The following is a 19,115-nucleotide window of genomic DNA, read 5'->3' on the forward strand; positions in this document are numbered from 1 at the left end:
TATAGAAAATACATCTGCAAATTCTCTTAGAACCCTGAAATAAAATTATCCCGGGGCAGAAGAATTGAAATAAATGACAATGGTTAGATGCTCACTTGCTTTCTTATATGCTACTTACTTATCTCAATTTCTCTCTCACCAATGGTGTCTGCACCCTTTCCAAACTAATGTGCATTCTCTCACAGAGAATGTTCTAAAACAAACTAAAACAAAAAATGTTGAGTAATTTTGCTTTCTCTATCTGCTCACATTACACCAAACAGCAGGCCCAAGTTTGTAACAGTACAATTAAAGTAATCAAATGCATGGTACTGTAGATATAAGTTGTGAACTTTAAGAATAGAGCTATTAAAATTCTAATTTCACTGCTTACTTTCAAATATGCAGCTGCCTCTTGGACAGAAAGTGTTCTCTGACTAGAACTGCCACATTCATGATCTCCTGGAAAGATTAGCATATTATTAATTTTGAATCAGTACTATGTTAAACAGAAGAAAACAAATATGATTAATCAAACTAGTTTTACAAATTACACAATTATAGATTATGTTATTATAATCAGTAAAGAAAGAAGATAAACACTCATTTATATTTTCTAGAAATAAATTTCAATAGGCAATATAAACAAATATTTTTATATCAACCACAACCTTTAAATGTATTTCAGTCTAGATAGAAACATACATTCCTCTTACATTCCCAATGAAATTGTTAGCCAGGGGTAGGAACCATGTCATGCTGATGCCTATCCATAGATCTTGGCACAAAGAAAGCCCTCTATAGATGTATTATTTTTCAAGGGGGAAAATTCATTGTGCTAACTCATACATCTATTAACTAAAGCTAATAATTCAAGAGTTCAAGTTTGAATTAAAATGTGCATTTTCGGAGTATTACTAAGCCTATCTTTAGCAAGGAGTATGCATAACTTAAAAAATTATTATAACACAAATCAATAGGGAAATTAGAAGCTTCTACCTATAATCTGGTTTCTACAAATACGTGTACTACATACAAAAGTTTGGAAAACTACATTGTCCTTTTCTTGTAACTATTTATAAAAGAATCCAAAGCCTTTTTTTTTCTTTTTCAGGCTATCTGTGGTTATTAGAGATCAATTATCCTTACAATGAACTTCAATTTTAAGTTTCTCCCACTTGTTTCTTTCAAGTACTTTTAAAAAAAAAAATTTAACATAAAAGTACAATAATTAAAGTAAAATCCTTGGCAAATTTTTCTATCATAAAAGCAACCATGCTCCTATTTATCATTTTGTTCAAGTAGCCAGATTTTAATGGTCATGGTTGTAAAACAGGTAGAAATACCTATTAGATGAACATGTAAGTCTTCAAACTTTATAATCCATCCTCAGAGATTCCAATTCCACAGATCTGCAGCAGAGGTTGGCAAACCCACAGACCAAATCTGGCCTACCACCGGTTTTTATAAATGAAGTTTTATTGCAACACAGCCACGCTCATTCATGTATTATCTATGGCTGCTTTCAGGCTCTAACAGCAGAAATGAGTAGTTGTGACAGAGACAGTCTACCCCACAAAACCTAAAAAATCTACTCTCTGGCTCCTTCACAGAAAAAAGTTTGCAGACCCCTGCTGTAGAGGAAGGAATCTATATCTTTAAAAGCACCCCAGACTATGCCAATCTAACACACTTCATAAAACACTGCTATAGAGACAGCTCTAGAAGCTTGTAGCAGCAACATGAGGAATTCCATGTAGATTATATACTTCATTTCTGGGTGCTACAGCATACCAAATAAATGTCATCAGTTTGCAGCATATGTATATAACAGTCTGTCAGTCAATGCAAAGAAGACTTTTAGTGATATACACACAATTATTAGCCAAAAAAAAACTGACCAGAATTAAGGACCCCGAAAAAAAACAAAGATTGGTGAGAGGATGGGGAACTGTAAGGATTCTCAATGCTTCCATTCGACCAGAGAAGTTCCACATTCACCTACTAGGTTTCTACCAATGATCCAGTTTCTACAAAAAGATCTGCTACAAACAAAAGTTTGGAATACTACATTTTTCTTTTCTTGTAACTGTTTATATGAAGAGAATCCAAAGTCTCTTCTTTCAGATTATATGTGAAATAACTGAAAAAAGTTAAAAGGTAATAAACAGATAAGGTGCTACTACAGCTTTTATAAATGCTAAACTTCATGCCAATTCACCTATATTATTCTAATTGCAGGTATGTTGCATACCTGAGAACTCTCAAAGTCTTACTAAGACCAGAATATGAGGAAAATGCGATGTTTCAGGAGAAAAAAATTCTGTAATATATTTACTTTATCCAAGGAAATGACACCTATACAATCACCAAAGGAAAATCTGCACTTTTATATTTGAGGATTTTAGTTAATCCACTGCTTACCCAATTTAACTAATATATAAGCTTTCAGAATTTTATTATCAATGCAATAAAAAAATGTGATGACTTTTACCATAGAGTATATATCTATATTTCATTGTATACATATGGCAGGCAGGAAAAAGGCCTTGATTAAACATATCTATACAGATAAAAACCCACTCCATATAAGGACTAAAAACTTCTAAAGAGAAAACACCCCACAATGTAATATAACAACACTGAACTTGGGAAAAACCATTTCTACTGATACTGCATGCTATATATGCAAATTAATTTTCAAAACAGTTTTAGAGACTATGAATGTTAAAACAATTACCTGCAAGCTGTGCCAATCGATCATGAAGCTTGTATAAAGTGTTCATCATATGATTTTTCTCACTTTCCTAAATTTAAAAGAAATTATTATAAAATATCCGATTCCGGGGAGAAAAATGCACCAATTAATAATTTTTATTCGAAAAGAAAAACAGTGAATGAACTTAAAAACCATAGAAGCTACATAATCTGAAAGACAAATTCATATTTAACCAACGGCTACCATATTTTAAAGAAACCTTAATCTAAGAATCTAAACTATCACTCTAAATATTTTACCTTCTTGAGGATGATTGGGAAACTGGCACTAAGGTTAGTGCTAGAAAATGTCTTATATACAACAAACTCCCCCAGCCACCAAAACAATGCTCCCAATCCCCCTCTATACAATGCACGCTCATGTGTATTCTTATGAGACTGTTTTCTTCATGTTTTGTTTTAACCTGCCTCAACCACATAATAAGGGAATGAGTAGTGACACTTCAATTAAATTAACCCTCAACCCCTCCTAGGTCCCAAAGTGGCCCTGTATAAATTTATGAACCATTAAAGTGAAACAAACATTTAATGAGCATCTACTACGCGTTAAGAACTGTTCTCAACAAAGCAAGAAACCCAGGGAACAAGATGGTTCCTGTTCTCAAGGGCAAAAAACAGACTAAACGTTATATTATAGTTGCAAACAAGGTACAATGTAAATACAGAAGATGGAGGGGAGGGAAGATCCATTTATGGAAGAGGGAATATCTGAATCGGGCTTCACAGAAAGAATAGAATTGACCAGCATTCCAGGCAGAAGGAACAGCATGGGCCTGAAGGAATAAAACCTTTGGTTATATTTCTTACATAACCAGAGCCTACTTTGACTCAGCAAACTACTAGAAAAGCGGTTTGGAATCAATGGCTAGAGAGCTCTAGATACCAAGACAAAGCGTTTGACTTCATTCTGAACATTTAGGACAAGAAAAGTAAAACAGAAGTGTGCATCAGGAATATTATTCTGACCATATGAAAGGAAACCAGAGCGCAGACTACTGCAATGTCTAAGCACCCTGACAAGTAGTCTAAAGCAATGAGACCTCAATTTAAGAGCAATCACAATTAAGAGAAACTGATACAAGCAACGGGGGAGGGTAGGTTAGGAGAGGGGGTAAGAATAGCTTATCACACTATTTGAAATAAACTCATGATTTATGAGGGGCTACGTCTTTATTATTTCCTTTCTCCTTAAGTTTCTAACAAAATAGGATTACTGTATGAACATGACCAGGAACAAATTCAGACAGGATAGTAAAAAAGCTGGGAAAGTAAAATTCATATGCCCAATGATACGTAATCTCATCCATTTGTTTTCACGCTATATGTTCAAGGACAGAAGAGACAAGTCTGCACACTATGGATGGCACACTATGGATCAATGCAGCTTTAATGAGTGGTACTAGGAAGAGAAAAACTCATCAAAGGCTCCATAATCCTACCACCAGAGTCCCTGGCTTTATGTGAGATGGTTGCTAGAGATAAGTGACATTCCTTCAGCTGACTACTTGCCTTCCAACCCATTTGCTTTTTACCCCCTCAATTCTATCTCAACCTGATTCAGAATCAAGCCAGTCCTTATCACATAAGCTTAAAAATCCAAACTGCAAAAATTAGACATCAAAAAGTAACTGTAGCTGAAATTCAAGATTCTGAAAGCTATGCATCTGTGATAGATTAAACCACAAAATCGTTTTTTAATAAATATGTTCAACATAACAAGATGAGAAGTTCCAATGATACTGTAGGTTGTGGACTTGACATATAAAACCAAGGTAAATCTGATTAAGCTTCAGGACTAAAGTGGTTGAGAGTTTTGAAGTTTGTTTCCTTCCTTAACTGGAAAAGAGACCGATTCCCTTTTCGTTTTGCATGTCCTGATCATGCCTATCCTCACACCTCTTTCAAAACCAAAACTAAATCCAAAAATTTGACACTGTCCTCTGTGATTACATCTTTAATGAACATCAGAGGCCTGGGAATAAACTTCATCTATTGATTCACATATATTAACCCTGGACTAGGACTTCCCTGGTGGTGCAGTGGTTAAGAATCTCCCTGCCAATGCAGGGGACATGGGTTCGATCTCTGGTCCGGGAAGATCTGACATGACATGGAGCAACTAAGCCCGTGCACCACAATTACTGAGCCTATGCTCTAGAGCCCATGAGCCACAACTACTGAGCCCACACGCCACAACTACTGAGCCCACACGCTCTAGGGCTTGTGTGCTGCTACTGAGCCACATGCTGCAACTACTGAAGCCCATGCGACTAGAACCCATGCTCCACAACAAGAGAAGCCGCCACACAGCAACAAAGAGTAGCCCCTGCTCACCACAACTAGAGAAAGCCTGTGTGCAGCAACGAAGACCCAATGCAGCCAAAAAACAAATATATAAATACGTTAAAAACAACAACAACAAAAAACACTGGACTAGACAAGTAGAAGAAATAACAAAACCTAATCATATGTAACTGGATCTCATACTGGATAACATACACGCTATTCCATTCGCATACAATGCATTTAAACGCCCAAAAAGCTCAGCTATAATTTTTTCAAGAATTATTTTTCCAACAGCAACTCATTCAAAATGACCATCTATATATTACAAGGGTGTCAAGTGCCATCCAAATGATCAACTAAATTACGACCTAAATAGTTTTTATGGAACATTTTATTAAGGGGAACAAATCAATTTTGAGAAATAGCAAGGTTCAATAATCTTTAGCACCAATATGCTAAACTAGAAGTAAATCCGAAAAGCGTGTAAATCAAATGTTAAAGTTACTTTCTTACAGAAACTTATATTGGCTTACAGTTTCATTACAAACTTCTTCCATTCTGTCTGCTTTTCAGATTGCCTCCTAATATTCAGCTTGAAATGTGTCTACTGATCACCCTGAAAACAAGTTAAAGATCTACAAATAAATCCATATTTAAAGTAAGCTTTCAAGTAACCTTCCATTAAACAAAAATAATTTTTTAATTTGAAATAGCTACCTTCTAATTGCGTGTTTTGATAAGCTCCAGATTTTCTTTTACTAACACAAATCATTCTCTGAAGCAAAGTTCTCATGCTTGGGGGAAAAACCAAACTGTAGGGTGACTCTACCAAATTTTCTCACATATTATCACCTTTAAATATTTCCCTCTTGTATCTCAGCCAATTTTCTCAAGGATATTTTCAATTTTTGTATCAAGTCCCTGATTAAATGATATTAATGGATTTTAAACACTTAGCATAGTGCCTGGCACAGAATAAACACTTAATGTAAGTTAATTGCCATTATCTTCATTACAATTATTATTATTATTTAGAGATTAGGAACTTCAGGTTCCCCCAAGGGGAAAATTATACAGAAGAAAATAAAGTCTTGTCTTTTCAATGTTCAGTGAGTATATTGTGCAAATTTAAATTATGATGCCAGCAGCAGTGTTATACTAAATATGATAAAGTCAACTTTTTTAAAAAAACAATATCACAACAATAGAATACTACAGAAAATAATCATTACTAACAATCTAAAGTAACATTCTATGGATCTGATTACACATTATTACATATCATTTAGTACAACAAATAATGTTTTCTGTACAGGTCTGTATTACTGTCAGTTCCTATAATAAAAAAAATTAACAACTAATTGTGTATTATAATATAAACTCAAATATCATAATCTTTGGAGTGCCTATAATGATGAATGGTAAGTGAAAAATATTTTCATGTGAGTAAAACTTAGGTTAAAATTAACATTATAAATCCTTTAAAAATAAAAGGAATCATAAATAAGTTGCATAAGACTCTAAATCCTTTGCCTTCCTGACAGTTGAAAAGGCATGCCAATGAGCAAAAAATCGAAAGAGAACAAAAGGAGGGCAAAAAAGACAAAAACTGCTAGGGTACCCAACAATTAAGAAAAGAGGCATACTTTTAAGGGTAAGACCAGATCCCCAGAAGACATGCCACTGCCATTTTACTTGGCAGTGGCTTTTACCTCAAAGTGATAAACAGGTCAGCTCTTAGGTGGAAATCGGTGTCAGATTTAATTATACTGTGGTCAAGGAATACTCAAAAATAAGAAAATTTATTCCCTTTAAAAAAACTTTTTTTTTTACCTTTATCATATAAAACGTAAGACAAAGTATCAGTATTAAGATTTTTTACTTACTTTTATGTTTCCAAATGTTTCATCAAAGGGGTTTTTTACTATCAAGGAAAGAAAAAGAGAGAACTATTAGCATGATTTAAGAATGAGAATTAGAATCCCCCTAAACAAGCCCTCGGAAATGCCAATGTGTACTATGCTAAAACTGAATGTAAACATGCAAACAATATATAAACAAACTGATGATAATAAAGGTTGGGGAACTAATTTTTCAGACTTACTATATTTACCATTCTATGATTTTGTGGTTTGCTCTATAATACTTAGAGTGACTTGGTTCAAGTCCTAGCTCCACTACTTTCTAGCAATGTGGCCTTGAACTACCATCTATTTAGCCACTCTAAGTTGTAGTTTCCTCTTCTGTAATGGAAGGATGTAATGATGATACCTACCTTATACAGTTGTGAGGATTAAATGAGATAAACCATATAAAATGCTTGGCATAGTGTCAAACACTTAATATATGTTACCTATTATCGTTACTATTAATGACTATCATTTCTTCACCTTAACTTGGTTTCTCTTCAAAATATAGACTAAAGGCAGTTACTACTTGAGGAAATCTACAAGATGCTTTAAAACTGAATAATTCATTTAGAATTCTTACTTCCAATGATTAAAAAACAAAACTTCCTAGTCCTTGCTAACATCTGGAAAAGTGGCATGAAACAAATATACACATCAAAGTGGCTAAGAATAAAGTCTCAGTATTAAACAACTTCTTACTTCTAATAAATATTATAAAGAAAGGATTTACCACTTTCCATCCAACCTCCATACATCCACCCTCCCCCAAAAGATACAAACAAGTTCATGGCTGATTATGTAGCATCTCTCTGGTTATTATTTAGAATCTCCTCCTTTTCCTCTATTTTAAAATTGCATGCAAAAATATTCAAAGCTTTCAGATACCTGGATCTCTATAAGCCAGGTCACAACTAGGACTAACTGAGCCTACAAAGTAGTTCACACTGACCAGGTTTCCTTTCTGAGGTGCTTTTCTATTTTTATTTGAGAAAACAGGAAGTCCCATAGGAACCAGGAACTGCCTGATTCTAAGAAAGTTCATGTGTGAGACCAGTTTAAGTTAAAAGGTACAATAAAAAACAAGGCAAAAATGTATTCTTCTATCATCTAAAGGGATTTGGTAATGCATTTTCAGACATCATTTTTCTATAAAGCAATAGGGTTTTCATGCTGAGAAAGAAAAAATTTTGAAAAACAGAAGATCAGAAGTACTCAGTAGGGGACTAGGAAGAGGAATATAGCTTAAAGATTAAATAAAATGTTAAGAATCAGAACATGCTTAGACTAAAAAGATACTTTTTAATAACACTAATTTTAATTAATGTAAAATTTGAACAATTTAAAATAAAGCCATATTTAGTTCAATATACTACCAAAAATGCTTTTGTCAATCTACTTAAAATAAGTTGGTCAAACAATACTAAACAATGAGTATTTCATTTGCCCTCTATAAGAGTAATTCTAAAAAATATTAAAGCATGCAATTCTAAAAACAGGTTTTAATATCTATGAAGAAAGGCCATGAGAGGACCATTTTTTGACTGCTTACAAATTTGTTTCTATTAAAATTATTAAATGGAAAACTAGCTCTTCAAGTATCTCTATGAAAGTATTACTGTAGATTGTGGATGCTCTGCCACTAGACTGCTCTACTATGAGTTTCTCATGACAAGGGATCACGTGTATTCAGGTTTGTATGCTTGGAGCCAAGCATAGTACTGAACATACAGTCAGTGTTTGAAAAGTACTATTTGAGCTGTCTAGGCTAAATCTGTCCTTCTTTATTCTACTCTATGTGTTAACACTGAAGCAAAAGTGTTAAACTCTGCAGGAAGCTGGAGAAGGGTACGTTCTGAGCAACTGGAAACGGAGAGGAATAGGGTAACAAAGGGAAAGCCAAAGAGCAGAATAGTAATTCTGTTGAAAAACGTTGCTCTGCCATTTGTATCTTTCTAAGTTTCTGTCTCTTGTCTAATAGGCTTAGATACCCGAGAGCATAACACATCTGAAAGCCAACAATATACATACCTACTGATAAAAAAATGTTCCCCAACTTCCTGTGACAACTGTCACCTATTAAATTAACAGATGGACCTATTAAATTAACAAAAGTAAATGTAGTCTTGAGGTTAAGTTTAAAAAGGAAACTCCATCTAAAAACAGCAATTTTAGCAAACAAAAGCATTTTTATGCATCTAACTTTTATTCCACTAAATCATTTCAGTATTTCTAAAACTACATCAGTACTTTTTATCTCATCCACATTACCTACAATTTCTAATGGATACAACAAATATTGTTACCCCTAGTGAAAACATTCCTCCCTCCCCCTGCTAACTAGGCAATTGTAGAGAAGAAACCATATTCCAAAAACATCTACAGCAAATGCCACCTGATTTTTTAGCCTCTAAAAAATGGAAACTGAGAGTAAATTATAGTTCTTATCTCTTATCCTAAAGCAATGATAATGCCAAGTTGGTATTTCAAACTTATTGTCCTTCTATAACCCCTACACCCCGAATAGCTTCTCATTACTGCTTTTTCTCAAATTCTCCTGGTGTGGCCATTTCTCCTTCATTTTTCTTGTTCAGATTATTTCAAACCTCAAATATACCAAACTTTTTTTTATAAATGTCCTTAAATTTTGACTTCTCTTCTTCGGACTATCCTAATAATTGTAAAAATCAAAGTCCTAAAAATATTTCTTTAATTATACTACTAGACCCCTCAAAATCGTCCAATGATTTCTCATCACATTTTGCTTCAAGTAACTAATTCTAATCTTGTGATCGTTTCCTACTTACTTTCAAGACACATTGTTTCCTCTCCTTCTCTAAGCCTCTTTCTCTCACATAAATTGCAAAAAAAAGTTACTAGTTTTACTGATCCTTTCTATCAAGTGTAAACTCTTTTCCATTCTCTTAGGCTGAGATCAAATTGTCAACCATTATGAATTCCCAGATAAAAAGGGAAAAAATGAAGTATATTATAAATGTAGGTACATTGTTTTTTTAGACATAATGCTATTGCACGCTTAATGGACAGTATAGTGTAAGCATAACTTTTACAGGCACTGGGAAACCAAAAAACTCTTGTGACTCCCTTTATTGCAATATTCGTTTTATTACAGTGTCAGGAACCAAACCTGTAATATCTCCGAGGTATGCCTGTATTCGCAAAGTATGTTTAATGTTGACCAAATGAACTGATGTCCTCCTCAGGAAGGCCCCATTTTGGTCACTCAGTGGCAATAAAGGGAAGAAAAGTCTGTGATGACCACAGTTCTTTTACAACTCAGAAAGAAAGATAAAGTTTATTCATTTAATAAGTATTTATTGAATAGTTTGTGCTAGGTACTGGAAATGTGGCTGTGAATAAAATAAATAATATCTCTGCCCTCAAGGAGCTTATATTTTAGAGGCGTTAGAAGAGACAATGATCAAATACACTTTTAAAATATATAGTACGTCAAATGGTTCTAAGTGCTTTGGAAATAAAACAGCAGGAATGGTGCTTGACATGTGAGGGAACTTCTATACTGTTTTCCATAGTGACTGTACCAATTTACATTCCCACCAACAGTGTACAAGGGTTCCCTTTTCTCCCCTTTTCTCAGATTGCGTTTGAATAGAAACCTGAGAGAGCTGAGGGAACAAGCCGTGGACTGTGAAGGAAGAGATTTATAGACAGAAAGAACAGGAAGTGTACGGGCTGTGAAGTGGCAGCATGCCTGCCATACTACTCCTGGAAATAGAGCAGTGTGGATGAGAGGGCAAGTAGCAAGAAATGAAGTCAAACTGGTAAAATTAAGGGAGTTGGTAGGTAAGATAATGTAGAACCTTGAAGACTTTTTATATATTACTCTGAGCAAGAAACCTCAGAGAATTGGAAACATGTTATCCGGCTTATGCTTTAAAAGAAAGACACATGTAATAAGTGACAGGCCCCTCTCTGGATTAAGTTTAAGAGTCCTAAACATTTAGATAAGAATGATCTGCTTGAAAACTGAGGAAATAGTACATTCAGGGTACTTTCGTCCTGCTTTCTCTACATCAGCACAGCCAACTACAGACAGCCTCAACATTTTTCTGTTCTGAATACTTGAAACTATTACCAGTCATATAAAAATATTCTGTCAGAAAGAACTGAATAGACATTTTTCTAAAGAAGACATACCTGGCCAACAGGTACGTGAAAAGGTGCTCAACATCACTAATCATTAGGGAATTGGAAATCAAAACCACAGTGAATTATCACCTCATACTTGTTAAAATGGCTATCCTCAAAAAGACGAGATAACAAGTTTGGTGAGGGTGGGGAGAAAAGGGAACCCTTGTACACTGTTGGTGGGAATGTAAATTGGTACAGTCACTATGGAAAACAGTATAGAAGTTCCTCAAAAAATTAAAAATAGAACTACCATATGATCCAGTAAAATCCCACTTCTGTGTACACATCCAAAGGAAATGAAAACAGGATCTCAAAGAGAGATCTGTATCCCCATATTCATCGCAGCGTTATTTACAACAGCCAAGATATGGGAACAACCTAACTGTCGATGGGTGAATGGATAAAGATGATGCAGTACATATATACAATTCAGCCACGAGACAGAAGGAAATCCTGCCATTGGCAATAACATGGATGGACCTTAAGGGCATTGTGCTAAGTGAAATAATTCAGACAGAGAAAGACAAATACGGTATGATATCACTTATATGTGGAATCTAAAAAACCAAACTCAGAGAAACAGAGAGTAGAGTGGTGGTTACCAGGGGCTGGGCAGTGGAGGTAATGGGGAAATACTGGTCAAAGGGTACAAACTTCCAGTTGTAAGATTAACAAATTCTGGGGATTTAATGTACAGCATGGTGATTATAGCTAATAATATTGTATTATAAACTTGCAAGTTGCTTAAAGAGTATTTCTTAGATGTTCTCACCACAAAAAAGAAATGATAATTATATGACAGGATGGAGGTGGTAGCTAATGCTATGGTGGTAATCATTTTGCAGGATATAAATTTACCAAATCAACATGCTGTACATCTTAAACTTACACAATGTTATATGTCAATTATATCTCAATAAAGCTGGAAAAAAACTTCTGCCAGAAAGGCTGAGCTTTTGATCTTTCTGATCTTGTTCAAGCCTGAATGTTTTTCCTTCTCCTTCATTCTGTCTTTAAGGTCCAGTTTGCAGCTCTCCTGCAGTCATGAAGGATGCCTAACCACTGCAGCTTATCAGGACCTTCTTCTCAGAAACTCCATGTATTTACTCTCAGTATCCCACTACCTTAACTATTTGTTGCTGTTTCCTCCGCCAACAAGACTGCAAAATCTCTACCTGCTTTGCAGATACTGGGTGCTAAATATATGCCGAAAGAATAGACGCTTGAAGGCACCATGCAGTCTCCTAGAATAACAGCTTCACCAATACCAGAGGGGTACTATAATCCTGCTTACTCTACAAGATTCTCCTTTGAATAAAAAGGAAATAATATTTCTTGAGCTCTTGATATGTTCCAGGAATACTGATGCCACATTTTTAGGAGGTAGCTCATTTCATCCTTACACCACTATTTTACAGCAGGTATTACCCCTATTTTTATGGACAGAGAAACTGATGCATGATCCTTCAGGTAAATGCAGTTTAAAGAGCTGGGATTCAAAAAGATGGGATTCAAACCTATGTCTGACTCCAAAGCCTACATTCTTTTCATTATAGAAAAAACTACAGAAAAGAAAATATTTATTCTATTAGGTTTACGGAAAACATTCTTCTCCAGAACTTTCAGATTTGGAATCATTAAACTTTAATCTCCTTATGATGTAATGCATGAAAAATGCGCAAAATCGGGATAAGGAGGAAAAGACACTGCTTTTGGGAAAATACACTGATGTCTCTTAGATGAGGAAAACTCTTCAAAACCAAGTTCTCTAATTGTAGTCTAGAAAAGATTTTCCATGACCTATCAAAACATAAAGTGTCTGATGACCACCACGGGCAGCATTAATCACTGCCCTTCTCTCTGCTGCCATGGCACTTTGTTCTCAAGACTGCTATAAAACTTACCACAAGGCATCGGCTTAAAGAAAAAATCATAATTTTCTAATTTAGTACCATACCACATCTAAACAATATTTTGGCTTCATCTGCTAATGTAAGATACAAACATATATCAAGTTGCCTACTAGGTGTCAGGCGTTATGCTGGTTGCAGGATATTAAAAAATGAAAATATATAAGCCCTGAACTCAAGAGGTTCAGTCTGGAGGGCAGTAACTCTGCAGACATGTTCTTTCAAAGGCAGTCTCTTATAATTCTAAAAGTCTATGGCCTTAAGGCTAGGTTTTAGTCTTTGGAAACTTCAAGTCATTTAGGCAATTAAATTCAGCTGCCTAAATGACCAATTCTCTCTCTTAGTTGTACCTTTTTGTAAACAGACATTCAAATTCTCAAATCCCATCTTCTAGCATTAATGGTTTAAACAGAGCATAATTATATGTGAAGAAGTGGGGGGTGAGGGGGAGGGCAAATGTTTCCAACAGCTGCAGAACACTGCACCTGTATGGCCAACACTTCTGCATTTCACTGCCAGCCAGACTGATCTAAATATGGACAGGGTGAACAAGGCAGTACATTCTTTTGCAACACAGCACACTGCCCATTTGTTCTCTGAAAGTTCACCTATTGTTTCACGGCTCTGCCAAATATGTGGTCATTCTAAAGCACAGGAACAGTTCACTTGAAGTGTACTTATTAGTAAACTACTGTGAATATTGAGATTAAATCAGCAATCAAAATAGACAAAATTATATGGACAAGAACTGTCTACTATAAAGCTTGCCTAAGGTAAACTCTTATACCACCTTGTTCTACTCATAAATAACCTTTCCATGTTTACCTCACTTATCTATCTGGATTTACAGAGGTACAGACCTAGATGGGGATAATCAGTTGAAAGAGAAGGAAAGGAGGGCAAAAATGCAAATACTTCTTTACTTCTCATCCTATAGGACTCCCAACTTTTCACTGGCGCTCTTTTGAGAGGCAACAATCCTGTGCTGCTTCCAAATAAGTTTTCTTAAAGAATAACAGAATATACAGAGTGATTTTATAAAATAAAAATAAAAAGGGCTTTAAATGTGGTTATCAAAGTACTAAGAATATAGTGAAAACTGAAAGAATGTATCCAAGGAAATAAAAGGTCAAAACTCATAATTAAATTGGCAATAGCCTTATTATTTGATTGGTTCTTATTCTTCATCCCTATATGATAAGGAACATTATGGTCTCTTTCAACCTTGTGGTCATTTGAAAATCTCATATTTGTTCACCATAGAAATGAAGACTTCCTTGGAAAAAACTGATAACAGATGTAACTGAAATTTTTATTTAATCTTCATTCAAGCACTAATTTCACATTATAATTGTACCCCAAGTTTGGGATCTCTGTAACAAAAGCTGTAAGAAATACTTATAACCATAGAATGTTCAACAAGTACTAATGGAGCATATTCTATACACCATGTTCTGAGAAAATGCTGCATACGGAGTAGTGGAGATAAATGAGTAGCTATAACAGCTATATATACATGGCTATAATATATATAATAAAAATAGCTATAATATAATCAATACCTTAGAGTTTAGAATAGAGTGCTTTAAGAATTCAGAAGGGGATAAATAATTTCTGTGTAAAATAGATCTGAGCCTTAAAAATAAACCAAGAGTAATAAAATGGAATGTACTAGAAAATGCAACATTAATATATCTCAAAAATGTCATGCTGAGAGAAAAAAGCCTCACAAAAGAGTATTCTATGAATCCATTTATATGAAGTTTTAAAACAGGGAAAGCAAATCTATGGTGAAAAAATCAAAACAGTGATGGAGTATTGACTGGGCAGAAGGAAACTTACAGAGGTAATGGTAATGTTCTATATCTGTAGGGATTTAAGTTACACAGCTGGAAGCGTTTGTCAAAATCATCTGATGGTACATTAAAGATTTGTGCATTTGACTACATGCAAATCTTACCTAAAAAGAAAAAAACACCTCACTCTAGTTAATAATATACACGAAGTATGTAAGGGTGGAATATCCTAATATCTTCAATTTACTCAAATATATTTTTTAAAAAAACAGAACAGTGGATGGAGTGATAAGACATATAATAAAGTGAATATAGGAAGTGTGTAAACTGTAGACTAGGTGTGGGTATGAGTGTTCACAGCACAATTCTTTCAATTTTCTGTTTGAAATGTTTCATAATAAAATGGCAGGGGAGGAAAAGTATAAAAAAACGAAACGATAAATATTCATTGATGGTGCTAAAATCGTATCAGAGAACTGGTAAAAGGTCACTTCAATTCCTAGATACAGTAGGTTAAACCCCAATTTTAAAAGCTGCAGCTTACTGTACAAGAAAAAAATTTTTCTTCCTTACAAATCAGTCTAAATTCTTAACAAATTGAAAACTGAAAAAGAAAATTTCCTCTTCTTTTGCAAAAAACTAGAAGAGTTACTGTAACATAACCGTTTTTTTGTTTTGTTTTAGAAAGACCTGGCTATTATAGTCTTAGTTTTAAAAATTCATATAATTTACATTTACAAATATGAATTTATCTTTTTTACTAAAATAGTGTCATAAAGTTGGAAGATAGGGAAGTAGCCAAAATGTAGGAGCCTGTGTCTAGTAATTTTTAAAAAGTAAATGTTTGACAAACATTCACGATTATTTTCTAACACACTTAACCTACTGAGTTGGAGATAATTCATCTACCAATGATTTTACAAGACTGGCTTCATTTACCGAAAATAAAATTAATACTATCGGGTTGGCCAAAAGGTTCGTTCAGTTTTCCCATACGATGGCTCTAGCGGCGCTTAGTTGTCTTTAACTTCATTCGAAACAATTTTGTCAGATTGCATTGTGACAGCTGGCATATGAGCGTGCATTTAAAAAGAAACTTATCAAAATTGGTGAATTTTTGTGTAGCCATTTTTTTAATATTGAAGATGGAAGAAAAAAGCAACATTTCCTGCATATTATGCTTTATTATTTCAAGAAAGATAAAAACGCAACTGAAACGCAAAAAAAAAGATTTGTGCAGTATATGGAGAAGGTGCTGTGTCTGATCGAACGTGGCAAAAGTAGTTTGCAAAGTTCTGAGCTGGAGGTTTCTCGCTGGACGATGCTCCACGGTCGGATAGACCAGTTGAAGTTGACAGTGATCAAATCGAGACATTAACTGAAAACAGTCAATGTTACACCATGCGGGAGATAGCCCACGTACTCAAAATATCCAAATCAAGCGATGAAAATCATTTGCACCAGCTTGGTTACGTTAATCTCTTTGATGTTTGGGTTCCACATAAGTTAAATGAAAAAAACCTTCTTGACCGAATTTCCGCATGCAATTCTCTACTGAGTAATGAAAACATTCATTCTATTTTTAAAACAAATTGTGGTGGGCGATGAAACGTGGATACTGTACAATAATGTGGAACGTTAGACATCGTGGGGAGGTGAAATGAACCACCACCAACCACACCAAAGGCCGGTCTTCATCCAAAGAAGGTGATGTTGTGTATATGGTTGGATTGGAAGGGAGTCCTCTATTATGAGCTCCTTCCAGAAAAATCAAATGATTAATTCTAACAAGTACTGCTCCCAGTTGGACCAACTCGATGAAAAGCAGCAAGAATTAGTCAACAGAAAATGCATAATCTTCCATCAGGATAATGCAAGACCACATGTTTCTTTGATGACCAGGCAGAAACTGTCACAGCTTGGCTGGGAAGTTCTGATTCATCTGCCTATTCACCAGACATTGCACCTTCGGATTTCCATTTATTTCAGTCTTTACAAAATTCTCTTAATGGAAAATATTTCAATTCCCCAGAAGACTGTAAAAGGCACCTGGAACAGTTCTTTGCTCAAGAAGATAAAAAGTTTTGGGAAGATGGAACTATGAAGATGCCTGAAAAATGGCAGAAGGTAGTGCAACAAAAGGGTGAATACATTGTTCAATAAAGTTCTTAGTGAAAATGAAAAATGTGTCTCTTATTTCCACTTAAAAACTGGAGGAACAAACTCAAAATGGATTAAAGACCTCAATGTAAGGCCGGACACTATAAAACTCTCAGAGGAAAACACAGGCAGAACACTCTATGACATAAATCACAGCAAGATTCTTTTGGACCCACCTCCTAGAGTAATGGAAATAAAATCAAAAATAAGCAAATGGGACCTAATGAAACTTCAAAGCTTTTGCACAGCAAAGGAACCCCTAAACAAGACGAAAAGACAACCCTCAGAATGGGAGGAAATATTTGCAAACGAAGCAAGTGACAAAGGATTAATCTCCAAAATATACAAGCAGCTCATGCAGCTCAATATCAAAAGAACAAACAACCTAATCCAAAAATGGGCAGAAGACCTAAATAGACACTTCTCCAAAGAAGACATACAGATTGCCCACAAACACATGAAAAGATGCTCAATATCACTAATCATTAGAGAAATGCAAATCAAAACTACAATGAGGTATCACCTCACACCAGTCAGAAGGGCCATCATCAAAAAACCTAGAAACAATAGATGTTGGAGAGGGTGTGAAGAAAAGGGAACCCTCCTGCACTGTTGGTGGAATGTCAATTGATACAGCCACTATGGAGAACAGTATGGAGGTTCCTTAAGAAACTAAAAATAGATCTACCATATGACCCAGCAATCCCACTACTGGGCATATACCCTTAGAAAACCATAATTCAAAAAGGATACATGTGCCACAATGTTCATTGCAGCACTATTTACAATAACCAGGACATGGAAGCAACCTAAATGTCCACTGACAGATAAATGGATAAAGAAGATGTGGCACATATATACAAAGGAATACTACTCAGCCATAAAAAGGAACGAAATTGAGTTATTTGTAATGAGGAGGATGGACCTAGGGTCTGTCATACAGAGTGAAGTAGGTCAGAAAGAGAAAAACAAATACCGTATGCTAACGCACATATATGGAATCTAAAAAAAAACGGTACTGATTAACCTAGTGTCAAGGCAGGAATAAAGACTCAGATGTAGACAATGGACTTGAGGACACAGGTGGGGAAGGGGAAGCTGGGATGAAGTGAAAGAGTAGCACTGACACTACCAAACGTAAAATAGATAGCCAGTGGGAAGTTGCTGCATAGCACAGGGAGATCAGCCCGATGCTTTGTGACGACCTAGAGAAGTGGGATAGGGAGGGTGGGAGGGAGGCTCATGAGGGAGGTGATATGGGGATATATGTCTACATATAGCTGATTCACTTTGCTGTACAGCAGAAACTAACACAACATTGTAAAACAATTATACTCCAATAAAGATATTAAAAAAAAAACCTGAAGGAACTTTTTGGCCAATCCAATAAATTAGCAAATTAGATCACTAGCAAATCAAAATATCACATTTAAAAGACTTTAATGAGTCAGTCTATTCCTTCTATCTTAGTAGAGCATCCATAACTCAAAGAATATCTGATAGAATTACTGATTCCTGAATCTAACTAGCAAATAAAAGTGAAGTTCCCATTCAAAAAATGTTTAATCCAAAAGAAGACTTAGACTTTAAGAAAATATCAACAGCTTACTCTAAAATAAACTATAAAGATAATAATTTCTCCCCACGTCAACAAACATACATACACACACACCCTTAGTCTCATCGGCTGAAAACCAGAGGGAAATGATTAGGCTGCTGCCTCCATCTAATTTCATCAGCTAAAGACACTCCTGCAGTTTACCCAATATTAGGAGGAAAGGCAGTATAAGAACACATTCAAATAAAGACAAAGCAATATGTCTACTTAAATTATAGGAGCTTTATACTGCCCAAGGTCCAAAAGTTTGAGTAATCTGCTTTTTCAGTACTTTCATAGTTTCTTCTTGAAAACTATTTTGCATATATGTCAGTTAAAGAATTATGCTACTGCATGGTGACAAATGAATATAAAAGTAATTCAACCCACAAAGGTTAGAAACAAACCTATAAATAATAGCAAGCATCTGTGCAACAGATATCTTGGCACCCAAAGGAATTTATGCTAATGCAATACTGCAATTTATTAAACATGGTGACAGCTCACTGCATTAAGAGATTTTAAACAT

At 35.0% G+C, this 19,115-nt stretch overlaps 1 protein-coding gene across 3 annotated transcripts in view; it reads right to left on the bottom strand.

Moving 5' to 3' along the window:
* The window catches only part of LEMD3 (LEM domain containing 3), a 69,019-nt gene that overhangs the window by 30,365 nt on the left and 19,539 nt on the right, over positions 1 to 19,115 (bottom strand). For all 3 annotated transcript variants that reach the window (XR_009565310.1, XR_009565311.1, XM_030866373.2), the window contains exons 2-4: positions 6,930 to 6,967; positions 2,720 to 2,786; positions 374 to 441 (exon numbers count right to left, since the gene is read on the bottom strand). Coding sequence is in view for 1 of the 3 variants with exons in the window: in XM_030866373.2 (XP_030722233.1) it covers positions 374 to 441; positions 2,720 to 2,786; positions 6,930 to 6,967 (173 nt within the window). In the remaining 2 variants the exon portion in view is untranslated. The remainder of the gene's footprint in view (positions 1 to 373; positions 442 to 2,719; positions 2,787 to 6,929; positions 6,968 to 19,115) is intronic.

This window comes from Globicephala melas, chromosome 10 (assembly GCF_963455315.2).
Source record: "Globicephala melas chromosome 10, mGloMel1.2, whole genome shotgun sequence".
NCBI classification, from domain to species: domain Eukaryota; kingdom Metazoa; phylum Chordata; class Mammalia; order Artiodactyla; family Delphinidae; genus Globicephala; species Globicephala melas.